Source organism: Neocloeon triangulifer, unplaced genomic scaffold (assembly GCF_031216515.1).
Source record: "Neocloeon triangulifer isolate White Clay Creek 2 clone unplaced genomic scaffold, ASM3121651v1 ptg000022l, whole genome shotgun sequence".
Lineage (NCBI taxonomy): Eukaryota > Metazoa > Arthropoda > Insecta > Ephemeroptera > Baetidae > Neocloeon > Neocloeon triangulifer.
In genome coordinates this window covers 3,172,352-3,183,255 of record NW_026775562.1, presented here as the reverse complement: position 1 = coordinate 3,183,255, position 10,904 = coordinate 3,172,352, and the positions used below count along the sequence as shown (strand labels likewise).

The window sequence follows — 10,904 nt, the reverse complement described above, 5'->3', positions numbered from 1 at the left end:
TAAGTACTGGGAATCTATCTTTTCGCGCCACTGGATGGCAAAAATTCCTATTGATTGGCGCAGCAGCCGGCAGGGTGCGTAGCGCCCTGTGCCACTTACGTAACCAGTGACGTCACTGGCAGAAAGGAGCGCGCTGATTGGTCGCCTGGGAAATTCGCGATCGAATAAAAAATCGTTCTTTTAGCTCTCTCAGCCGGCCGATTCGGACGTGTACGAAGATGTCTCTCGCAGATCCCGTGTCGTTCGCCAAGGACTTCATCGCCGGTGGCGTGTCCGCGGCCATCTCCAAGACGGCCGTGGCGCCCATCGAGCGAGTCAAGCTGCTCCTGCAGGTGCAACACGCGTCCAAGCAGATCGCCGTCGACCAACAGTACAAAGGTACGGCATACGGAAGGCGGCCATGTTGGATCCGTGCCCTCGTGGGTCGTGGCCCCTTTTCTGCCGCCGAATTCGGCCCGAAACTCCCACGCGGGATTCGCCGGTCACTGAAAATCTGATCTTTTTGAAATTTGAGACTGAATAGAAATGCCGCTGTCGAAAGTGGTTGTCAAACTTTCTTTTTGCGAACGGTTTTCCTGGATGACTTTTTCTGGGTCAACGTACTCAATTATTAAAATGTCATCTTGTATAATGAAGTATCAATTAATGAATTATCTATTTAATTCCAGATAATAAATTTTTTTTTCAAAATATTTTTGAATTTTTTTATTTGATTTTCCTCTATAATTTTTATTAATTTTTTTCTGTGTTTCAGGAATCATCGACTGCTTTGTTCGCATTCCGAAGGAACAGGGATTTGCCAGTTTCTGGCGTGGTAACCTTGCCAACGTGATCAGGTACTTCCCCACGCAGGCGCTCAACTTCGCCTTCAAGGACAAGTACAAGCAGGTTTTCCTCGGCGGTGTCGACAAGAAGACCCAGTTCTGGCGCTACTTCGCAGGAAACCTCGCCTCCGGCGGTGCCGCCGGTGCCACCTCCCTCTGCTTCGTCTACCCCCTCGACTTCGCACGTACCCGGTACTTTTCCCATTCAAGAATTTCTTGACATTTTCCTAATTTTCTAAAATGATTTTAGTTTGGCCGCTGACATCGGCAAGGGTGGAGCTCGCGAGTTCACAGGCCTAGGAAACTGTCTGAGCAAGGTGTTCAAGTCTGACGGCCTCGTCGGATTGTACCGTGGATTCGGTGTGTCCGTCCAGGGCATCATCATCTACAGAGCCGCCTACTTCGGCTTCTTCGACACCGCCAAGGGAATGTTGCCCGACCCCAAGAACACACCATTCCTCATCTCATGGGCCATCGCCCAGGTACAAATAATTTCTTATTATCAATATTCTCTTTATGATGTGTTGCACATGGCAATGCTTGTGACCTTAATTTCCTTATCTCCGACTGAGAGAGATTAATACTTAAGTGACGATTTCGCAATTAATTCCACACACGAGCCATGTGCTCGGCATTTTTTATTACAGATAATGATGATAGAGCTATAGTTATGAAATATTTTCTATTAAAATGTATTGAAATATTTTTTAAATGAAGAAAATATTTTAAATTTCTTAATCTTTAATAATTTGATTAATATTTCAATTTACCCTTTTTCCAGGTTGTGACCACCGTGGCCGGAATTGCATCTTACCCCTTCGACACCGTGCGTCGTCGTATGATGATGCAGTCGGGCAGAGCCAAGGGCGAGATCATGTACAAGAACACAATGGACTGCTGGGCAACCATCGCAAAGAAGGAGGGCACTGGTGCCTTCTTCAAGGGCGCCTTCTCCAACGTCCTCCGTGGTACCGGCGGTGCTCTCGTGCTCGTCCTCTACGACGAGATCAAGAAGGTCTTGTAAACATTGCCGCCGTTTTGACCGCGAGGAGGATCGTCGTCTCGGCAGAAATTAACAAAGAAAGAAAGAGAGCAAGTTTAGCGATTTTTGCAACCATTCCAGTCAAAAGCTGCATGAACCATGCCGTGGTTCGATTTCCGTGTAATGGCATTCCAGCGGTTAATTTATTAGAGTGTCATTCCAGTATTCAGAGAATAGGAACAAATAAAATTGAACAACACAACACAAATAATAAAAAGAAAAAATGCTTTTGTCTCCAAAAACTTCCTTCTTTAATATAGTTTTGACAAAAATATTTGTTATGTAATTCTAACAATAAGCGGATGAAACAAGTTAAACAATAGAACCGGCTCAAGGTCTGCACAAGCGCAAGGCCAGCCGGGTGCATTGAGCAGAGATGCTGAGGCGCTCATAAAAAACGCGACCGGCCGGCTGTAATCAGCCAATCAGGCGACGCGCACCAAATTATCTCTTGATTAAGGCTAAAGGTTGTTCTCCGCCCATCAGTCCAGTCACGCCGCCACCCAGCTGGCCTTATCTCTCGTTGGGCCAAAATGATCACCTTGGTCTTGGTATGCATTGCTCTACTGCTCCTTATCTTGTATGCGCCGCTCAAACCGAAGAATTTCCCTCCAGGTATGATTATTTGATTAAAAAAGAAAATAACAACCTTAATCATTGAAGTCAAAACAAAAGATGCAAATTATTTACTTTTTATCTTAATATAAATCCCATTAGCTCATTTTCAAGACTATTTCATTTAATTTATAAATATTCAGGCCCCCCTTGGTTGCCATTTGTCGGCTGCGCGCCCCAGTTGAAGAGTTTGACCAAAAAACTCGGTTTCCAACACAATGTGTTCCTATGGCTGTCGGAGAGATTCAAATCTCCGGTGGTCGGTCTACGGCTGGGCAGTCAGTCGGTCGTGGCCGTCAGTGGCTACCACGCCGTCAAGCAGATTTTCACCAGAGAGGAGTTCGAAGGACGCCCGGACACCTTTTTCATAAGAATGAGGTCGATGGGCACCAGAAAAGGTAAGTTTAAAAAAAACCAATGCAAATTACATAATGTTCATACACATATATAGAAATGAAAACAATGATAATCCATTCAAATAAAAGGTATAACCTGCACTGACGGCGCGCACTGGCAAGAGCAGAGGAGCTTTGCGGTGCGCCACCTGCGCAGCCTAGGCTTTGGCAAAAGCACCATGGAATGCATGATCAGGGATGAAGTCTCAAGAGCAATCTCTCAATTCGACCAAAATGTGAGAAAAAAATAATTAGAATACAATACATTAAAATACTGCAATATTTGTGAACTGAAAACAAAATTAAATTTTCAACAATATTATATTTTATCCATTTTTTAAAAAATTAATATTAATTTTCAGATTGGTGAACCAGCTTTTGTCGATTTTGCTCAGGGCGTGATGTCTGTGTTGTGGGAGCTGACCGCGGGCACAAAGTTCAGCGACGACGACCCGTCTCTCGGACGACTGCTCGAGCTCATGAAGAGACGAGCTCGTTCTTTTGACATGTCCGGAGGGGTGCTGAGCCAGTTTCCGTGGCTCCGCTTCGTCGCTCCCGATTCCAGCGGCTTCAACCTGCTCAACACCGTCAATAGCGAGCTGAACGCTTTCTTTATGGTTTTTGTTCATTTTGCCGTATCAGCCCATTCAGAGATGCTCTATTGATTTCCAGGAGACCATTCGGAGCCACAAAAAATCTCACTGCTCAGATGAGCACCGTGACCTGATCGACGCCTACTTGACCGAGATTGAAAAGCGCAAAGGCAACCCTGAGTCTACTTTTTCTGGTTTAAATCAATTTATAATTTATTTTTCAATAATTTTTTTTTTTTTTTTAATTAGATGACCAACTGGTCATGGTGGTTTTGGACATGTTTGTTGCCGGCTCAACAACCACCAGCACAACTCTAGACTTCATTTTCTTATATTTGGCTCTAAACCCCAGAGTGCAGGAAAAGGCATTTGCTGAAATTTCCAGTGTGATTGGGACGCAACTTCCCCCTTCTTTGGCTCACCAGTCAAAGTAAAATAACTTTGATAAAATAAAATAAATATAAAACTGATTTTTAGGCTGCCTTATACCGGTGCTGTGATTCAAGAGGCGAATAGATTGAGCTCCATTGTCCCCATTGCAGGACCAAGAAGGGCACTCAGGGACACAGACCTTGAGGGATACTCAATTCCGAAAGTATAAATCTTAGTTTAAAAAGGCAGGAAATTAATTTTCATTTTAATTAAAGGACACTACTATTTTGATCAACCTGTGGTCATTACACCATGACTCAGGACACTGGGGAGACCCTGAGGAATTTAGGCCGGAGCGTTTTATCAAAAAAGAGGGAGTCCTGGAGAGTGACGAGTGGCTCATGCCTTTCGGGCTTGGTAATTTTTACCTCAAATAATTTTTTACATTACTATAATAAATGGAACAGGGAGGAGAAGATGTTTGGGTGAAACCTTGGCCAAAAGCTACATTTTCATGCTGGTGGCCGCTGTGGTGCAGAAGTTTGTAATCTCTACACCAACATTCAATGCCATTCCGCCATCGCTACCAGGAATCATTGCATCCTGCCCAAAACACCAACTAGTATTCAAGGCTAGAAATAGCTAATTTTTGTTAAACAGAATTAAGAGATTTCAATAAAAAAAAATATAGTTTAAACTTTTCCATTGTATTTTTCAAGATTCAACTGGGCACCTAACATTTTTCACCAAAGTTGCCAGCAGTGTACACCGATAAACTTTGCACATTTTAACAAAATATCATTTTTTGTTTGTTTAACAGAACAAGATATGCATTCTTTTTTTTAATAATTCGCAATTTAAAATCTGTTAAAAGCATCACAACTCTATTTACGCACGAGAATTAAAAATTACCACCAAACATAAGTAACAAACGAGGCGACAGAAACGCAATCAAGTCGACTCAAAATTGAAACACTTTTTCGTGGAATGGCTCTGGCAACAGTGACATTATCAGTGTTTTTCTATGTTATAACAGTTATACAAGTAGAATTAGTGAACAGGCTAGGAATATAATTAGCAAAAGCCCTTTCGATAGACGAGTGAGAAATTATTGCACACTCACGCAATCATAAATAGTGTAATTTTCCAATAAAAGTATTATCACAATTTTATGCAAATTGCATTGCTAGGGAATAGGGTTTGCTAATATATTTGCAAATGCTCGGAGGTGTGATTTAGAACGGAAATAGATTTTCAACAATAGGGTGAGTCCCTTACAGAAATATTCCAGCAATCCATACATGATTGAAAAAGTGAAGTTTCACACCAAATGGCACATAATGATTATTTTTCCAAAGCTCAAATGAGATTGAATTATGTATGAAAAAGCGCTACCTTACAATCTACTAAGTATTTCCAAGTCATGGCTGTGATAAAATGCTGAAGAAGAAAAGGCTCAAAATAAAAGTTGTTTGAAAACCGGATGAGTGGAAATGCGAGCCCGTAATCTTTGTTGCACATGATGAACTATGATATTATTTTCGTAGCTAATAGTTTTACATTTTCTGTGCAAATTTTGTGCTTCACTTGCCAAGCCAGTGAGAAATCAGTCTCACCTTGGCGGCCAACATTTTGATTCTCATTTTCTCAAAAGTAACTGTCACTATCCAATTGTTACTTACTCGGCAGCTGAGCGGCTTCGTTCTTCTTGCGTACTAAAATTTTAGCCCAAAATGACAAGCGATTCCATACTTTCAGGAAAATTCAATTTCGAGAGTAGGAGAAACTTTCAAAACAAAAGTTCATTTACATTAATATTTTTGAATTGAGCTTCATAAGTTTTTGGGCTAAAATTTTAGTTTTATGTGCGGGACAATGTCCCTGCGACGCTGTTCTCAGTCAACGTGGGGTCTTTCGTCCACGCCGGTCTCCGACTGTCATACATACTCGAGCAGGTGCTCCTTGCCGCTGGGGTAGTAGGTTGAGGCGGAGCGGCGCTCCATTTGTCGCTCAACGAATTTCTTGATTTCCGACACCCAAAAGACAGTTGAGGTCAGGCACACTAAGAATATCAGGTCTGGAAGAAGAAAAATCAAATGTTTAGCTTAATTAAAAAGAGATTTAAGTGAATTTTACCAGTAATAGTTAAAGCTTCAGTCTGGAAAACTAGTTGCAGGGGAGGGAAATAAATAACAAGTAGCTGGCCAATGACAGACAGGCTGACCGCAATCAGGAAAACCTTGTTGGTGAAAAAACCCACAGCAAGGATGGATTTTGTCTGAAATTTTCATTCATAAGAAATCATTAATAATTATAGGTTTTAAATAATCCTACCTGAGATCTGCAACTGAGCGCATTGAACATGTCGAAGAAAACGAAACAAGTGAAAGTCATGGTGGTGTCTCTTGGGGTGATTTTGTTGTCACTCATCTTAAATAATTGAAATTAAATTCCATTCTCACTAAGCGCAATAGAAAAACTGACCTCTCGGTTGAACACCCACAAAGTGCCTAAGATAATTATAGAAGCTGACATGATGACGTTGATAATAACTGCTCTGGTAATCATTGGTGTTTTTGCATCCCTCGGCTTTTGCTTAATCACATCTTTGTCCACAGGTTCGACACCGAGACTAAAATTAGAGAAAAAATTAGCAAAAATAATTTCTTTGGAGTTTCACTTCTCTACCTTTGGGCAGGGGGTCCATCCATGATAATGTTGATCCACAAAATCTGCATAGCGTTCAAAGGGTTCGGAATGCCCATCAGAGTGGCGAGCGCAATAAGGGAGAGAGCTGCAATACTGGTGCTGAGTTGGAAGCGTACAAAGTTCCTGATGTTGTAAAAAATGCCCTTGCCCTCTTCTATAGCAGCACTGTAAATACAATTCACGATTAAAATAATTTTACCTGACTAGGTTTAAAAACAAACATGATTGTTTCGAAATCGTCGTCGACTAGGATCATGTCAGCAGCTTCCTTGCAGACGTCTGTGCCACTTTTGCCCATGGCAATTCCAATGTCTGCTTTTTTCAGAGCAACTCCATCGTTGACGCCGTCACCTGTCATTCCGACAATGACTCCATTAGCTTGAAGGGCCTGGTAAGAAAACAGTTCTTTACAATTTTTTCTTCAAACTTATTTTAAATAAGGCCCATACCTTAACAATGCATAATTTGTGTCTAGGTGTGACTCTGTAAAAGACGCTGATTTGTGGTACAATCTGTGAGAGTTGCTGTTCCGTCATTTTCTCGATATGATCACCAGATAAAGATTCCATGTGCATAGTGTCAAGACCAACCATTCCAGCTGGCAAGGAAAATTTAGATTAATTTATTTGATTAATATTTTTTATGTTTACCAATGGCCACAGCAGTTTCTTGTGCGTCTCCAGTAACCAATTTGATCTCAACTCCGGAACCCATCAGAGTTTGAATGGCCTCTCGGACATGGGGTCGTGGGGGATCACAGATTCCAACAAGACCAGTGAAGATCAGCTCTTGCAAAGTGTGACCTTTGGCCATTCCAACAACTCGAAGACCTTTGCGACCAATTTCGTAGGAAGTTGCCAGATATTCTTGTACCTTCTCTGATGATAATTGCATTGCTCGTCCATTTTCAGAGTAATATCTTAATTTTATAATGAAAATTATCATTTTCATTTGGTTTTTGTAAAAAATCATTTACCTGCACTGGTGGAGAAGTTTTTCCATAGCACCTTTGACGAAGAAAATCTCTCTACGATCGTCTCTGGAGGGGTCGGCCAAAATGCACTTGACTGCCATGATTTTTGTTTCAGAGCTGAAGGGATACTCTTGCAGACGGATGTATTTGTCAGTGATGTTGTAGAGACCAATTTTCATTCCCGCAGCCAAAATCGCGCCTTCGGTTGGCTGTCCGTGCAGAGTTTCTCCAGTAATGACAGCATTGTTGCAGACACAACCAACCTGAGAGGTAAAAAGGTTGTAAAAATATAAATCCAAAATAAATAAACATCGCACTTCAAGCATGTTGACAAAGGAGTCTCTGGTGCCTTCTTTTACAGCGTGGACTTTTCCTCGATTGTTGTAGCCAGCGCCCGAAACCTCAGCCTCGTAACCTTCTGAGGTGACCATTTGGGTCACGGTCATCTCATTCATGGTCAGGGTTCCTGTTTTGTCCGAGCAGATGACATTCACACAGCCTGAAGAAAATATTCTTTGTAAAATATAACAATTCACAATAATAAAATAATGTACCAAGAGTTTCGACAGTTGGAAGCTTCTTGATAATGGCCTTTCTCTTTGCCATCCGCATCACTCCCAGGGCAAGGGTCACAGTGACCACGATGGGCAAACCTTCTGGAATGGCAGCCACGGCCAAACTCACTCCAATCGTAAACATGTCAAGAATAGGTCTGCCCTGGAACCAGCCAAGCAGCATGATGAAGCCAATGATGCAGAAGGAGTAGAAGGACAGCATTGTTCCGAGACTGTCCATGCTCTTCTGCAGCGGGGTCTTCGGTGCTTCTTCAGCCTGCATCATTTTGAAGACCTCTCCGAACTCAGATTTCTCACCAGTGTTAATCACAATGCCCTATAATGTAAAGTAAAAATTTATGAGAATTCCCATTCATATTTTAGCTTCAGTAATTACTTTTCCATTTCCGCAGCGAACTAGAGTGCCCATGAAAGCGATGTTCCTTTTCGAGGTGTGTCCGTTTGTCTTCAAAAGTGGAACGGTGACTTTTGATGAGGGTTCTGTTTCGCCAGTAAAGCTGCTTTCGTCGATGGCCAGACCATGAGCTTCAAATAATCGGAGGTCGGCAGGAACTCTGTCTCCAACGTTCAGGTTCACAATGTCTCCAGGGACCAGATTCCGAGCCAGGAAAAATTCCGGAACGCCTTCTCGATAACTAGAATACAAATTTTGATAAACCATTCAATATTATTTTGTGCTTTGTCTCTTCGTACCAATGACAAGTTGGAGGAACAAGCTTGGTCAGTTCCTGCAGAGACTTCTCAGAGCGGTACTCCTGGACGAAGGCGACGGTGACGACGATGATGATGGCCACCGTGATGCTGACGGCGTCGTCGAACTGCCGCATTAACACACTGACCAGTGCCGAGGCCAGCAGCAGCATGATCAAAGGGTTGCGAAACTGTTCTATGTACTTCTTCCACGTGGGTTCCTCCTCCAGGACGGTGAGTTCGTTGAACCCGGCGAGCTGCCTGCGCAGCTCGACCTCTCGCCACTCGAGGCCGTTGTGCAGGTGCGTGTCGAGCCGAGCGGCCACCTCCTCCGCCCCCAGGCTGGAGGCCTCACCCGTCGAGAGCCACATCTCGGACTTCTCCTCGCTCTGCAAAATGGACAAGATAGATTTAGTGCAATCAGAAGGGTCGAGAAAAGGGGAGGAAAGTGATATCAGCGAAGAATGAGACAAAGAGCCCCTGGTGGATCGATGAGGTTGTGCCCTTCTTTGCGTCTTTACCTGTCTTAAGCTGGGTGAATTCGTGCCGAATTCACTCAGCAGGCGAGATTTCGTTCCATTGCGGTTGAAAATTTTTACCGAGTGATGATATGTTGACAATTTAACGTGTAATTAGCCGAGTTTTCACATGACAAAGACGATAATTTTTTTATGTCAATACACAGGTGGACATGACACTTATTTATAGGGGAGTGCGCAGAGGAGTTAAGCATCAATTGAAACTTTAAAACCATTTTGAAGAAACATGAGAGAATGTTTTAATTAAATACAAATAATTTGGTGAATTAAGTACTTTTAAAAGGATAGACATATTGATAAATAAAATGAGGCATAAAATGTGTTTGAAGTTTACTGATCTCATGAACTCCTTTGCTTACTCTACAAAATTCTAGACTGATTCAATCGATGACTTCAAAGAAAAGCGCGCCAAAAGCACGTGGATTAATAATATTACAAAAAATTTAATTCCTCTCAAATTTCCTGGTTTCTCCGATAAATCTTGAGAAGCAATTATGAATAAAATATTGTTCTTAAAAATTTTAAAGTACCTGCAAGCTCCGAGACAGGGGTTGGTATTTGTGGCCATTCATTGTCTACGTATTTTTTTTTTCAGATTTAATTAAACAGCAAAAACATTTAAGAGCTAAAGCATATTAATTTAGTCGTTTTCAACAAATGTGGTGGAATGACGAGAATCGCGAAGTTGCGTGGGAGAGTGAGAAAATTATAGCGCTGCTCTTGTTATCGTGGGTTTTTGCTCGCTGGCTTATCTAATGTGTGCATGTATGCCTGGTGGCTCGTATTTTTTATCTCGGCACACTACATAAATAATCTCCGTTCACGTCTGACGTTTAATCTCGAGCATTCAGAAACGATATTCAACACGCATAAGAAATTACTCATTTTATTAATTAATGGGCAAATTACTGTAAAATTTGCATATTTTTTTTACGAAATTTTTATTTATTGAGAATAAAAACAACTTTTATACCATTATTTCTACGAGAAACTATTTTTATTTCAAATCTGAAAAGTATTAAATCAAAAAGAATATAAAAATTCTTCCGCTTTCCTTTTTGGCCAAGATTCTGAGGTATTTAATTATAATCCCTAATTAATATAAATAATAGTAAAATGACAAAATTAAAAATTATAGAAAACCAATATATTTTGTAATCCTTATCAAACATACCTCATTGATTCGGATAATCTGGCATCTTTGCTGATAAACAATCTCATCTTCGATCTGATAGTCTCTGACGCCGGCCAAGAGACCATTCATCGGTCCACCTATGACTTTACCCTTTTTGTCCTCAAGAAAGGGCGGCGTCGGGTGCTCTTTGACTGAATGCCTTGCCCGAGCCACCATTTCGCTTCTCTATTGTCAACGAAACAATATAAACGCCACCGGGAAAAGTCCTGCGGCTCAAACTGGAAGCTCTCAAAAACAGAGCGGCCGCTTTTCTTGTGGACTTTCAACTCTATCCAATAAATATTTCACTATCAAAACGAGAGACTTTCGTCGGCTCTGGTGACGCAAATCAACAACACGCGCGGCATTGATCAGATGCATATTTTAATATGGGAATAAGTGG

At 41.7% G+C, this 10,904-nt stretch overlaps 3 protein-coding genes across 3 annotated transcripts; 2 read left to right on the top strand and 1 right to left on the bottom strand.

The window, feature by feature from the left end:
• Positions 1-173: 173 nt before the first annotated feature.
• LOC132204529 (ADP,ATP carrier protein) lies at positions 174-1,944 on the top strand. Its single transcript, XM_059633078.1, has 4 exons — positions 174-378; positions 755-1,016; positions 1,075-1,306; positions 1,606-1,944. The coding sequence occupies exons 1-4, from the start codon at positions 219-221 to the stop codon at positions 1,846-1,848; spliced, it is 897 nt and encodes a 298-aa protein (XP_059489061.1). The 5' UTR covers positions 174-218; the 3' UTR covers positions 1,849-1,944.
• Positions 1,945-2,323: 379 nt separating this feature from the next.
• Positions 2,324-4,533, top strand: LOC132204273 (probable cytochrome P450 305a1). Its single transcript, XM_059632672.1, has 9 exons — positions 2,324-2,481; positions 2,625-2,879; positions 2,967-3,112; positions 3,239-3,493; positions 3,549-3,663; positions 3,719-3,899; positions 3,947-4,064; positions 4,117-4,258; positions 4,309-4,533. Exons 1-9 carry the CDS (start codon positions 2,400-2,402, stop codon positions 4,485-4,487), a joined length of 1,473 nt encoding a protein of 490 aa, XP_059488655.1. The 5' UTR covers positions 2,324-2,399; the 3' UTR covers positions 4,488-4,533.
• Positions 3,718-10,729, bottom strand: LOC132204272 (calcium-transporting ATPase type 2C member 1). Its single transcript, XM_059632671.1, has 14 exons — positions 10,502-10,729; positions 8,792-9,177; positions 8,475-8,733; positions 8,078-8,414; positions 7,841-8,022; positions 7,527-7,786; positions 7,201-7,469; positions 7,000-7,148; positions 6,772-6,938; positions 6,530-6,715; positions 6,326-6,473; positions 6,176-6,271; positions 5,978-6,119; positions 3,718-5,918 (listed from the first exon to the last, which is right to left on the bottom strand). Exons 1-14 carry the CDS (start codon positions 10,676-10,678, stop codon positions 5,779-5,781), a joined length of 2,898 nt encoding a protein of 965 aa, XP_059488654.1. The 5' UTR covers positions 10,679-10,729; the 3' UTR covers positions 3,718-5,778.
• Positions 10,730-10,904: the final 175 nt, after the last annotated feature.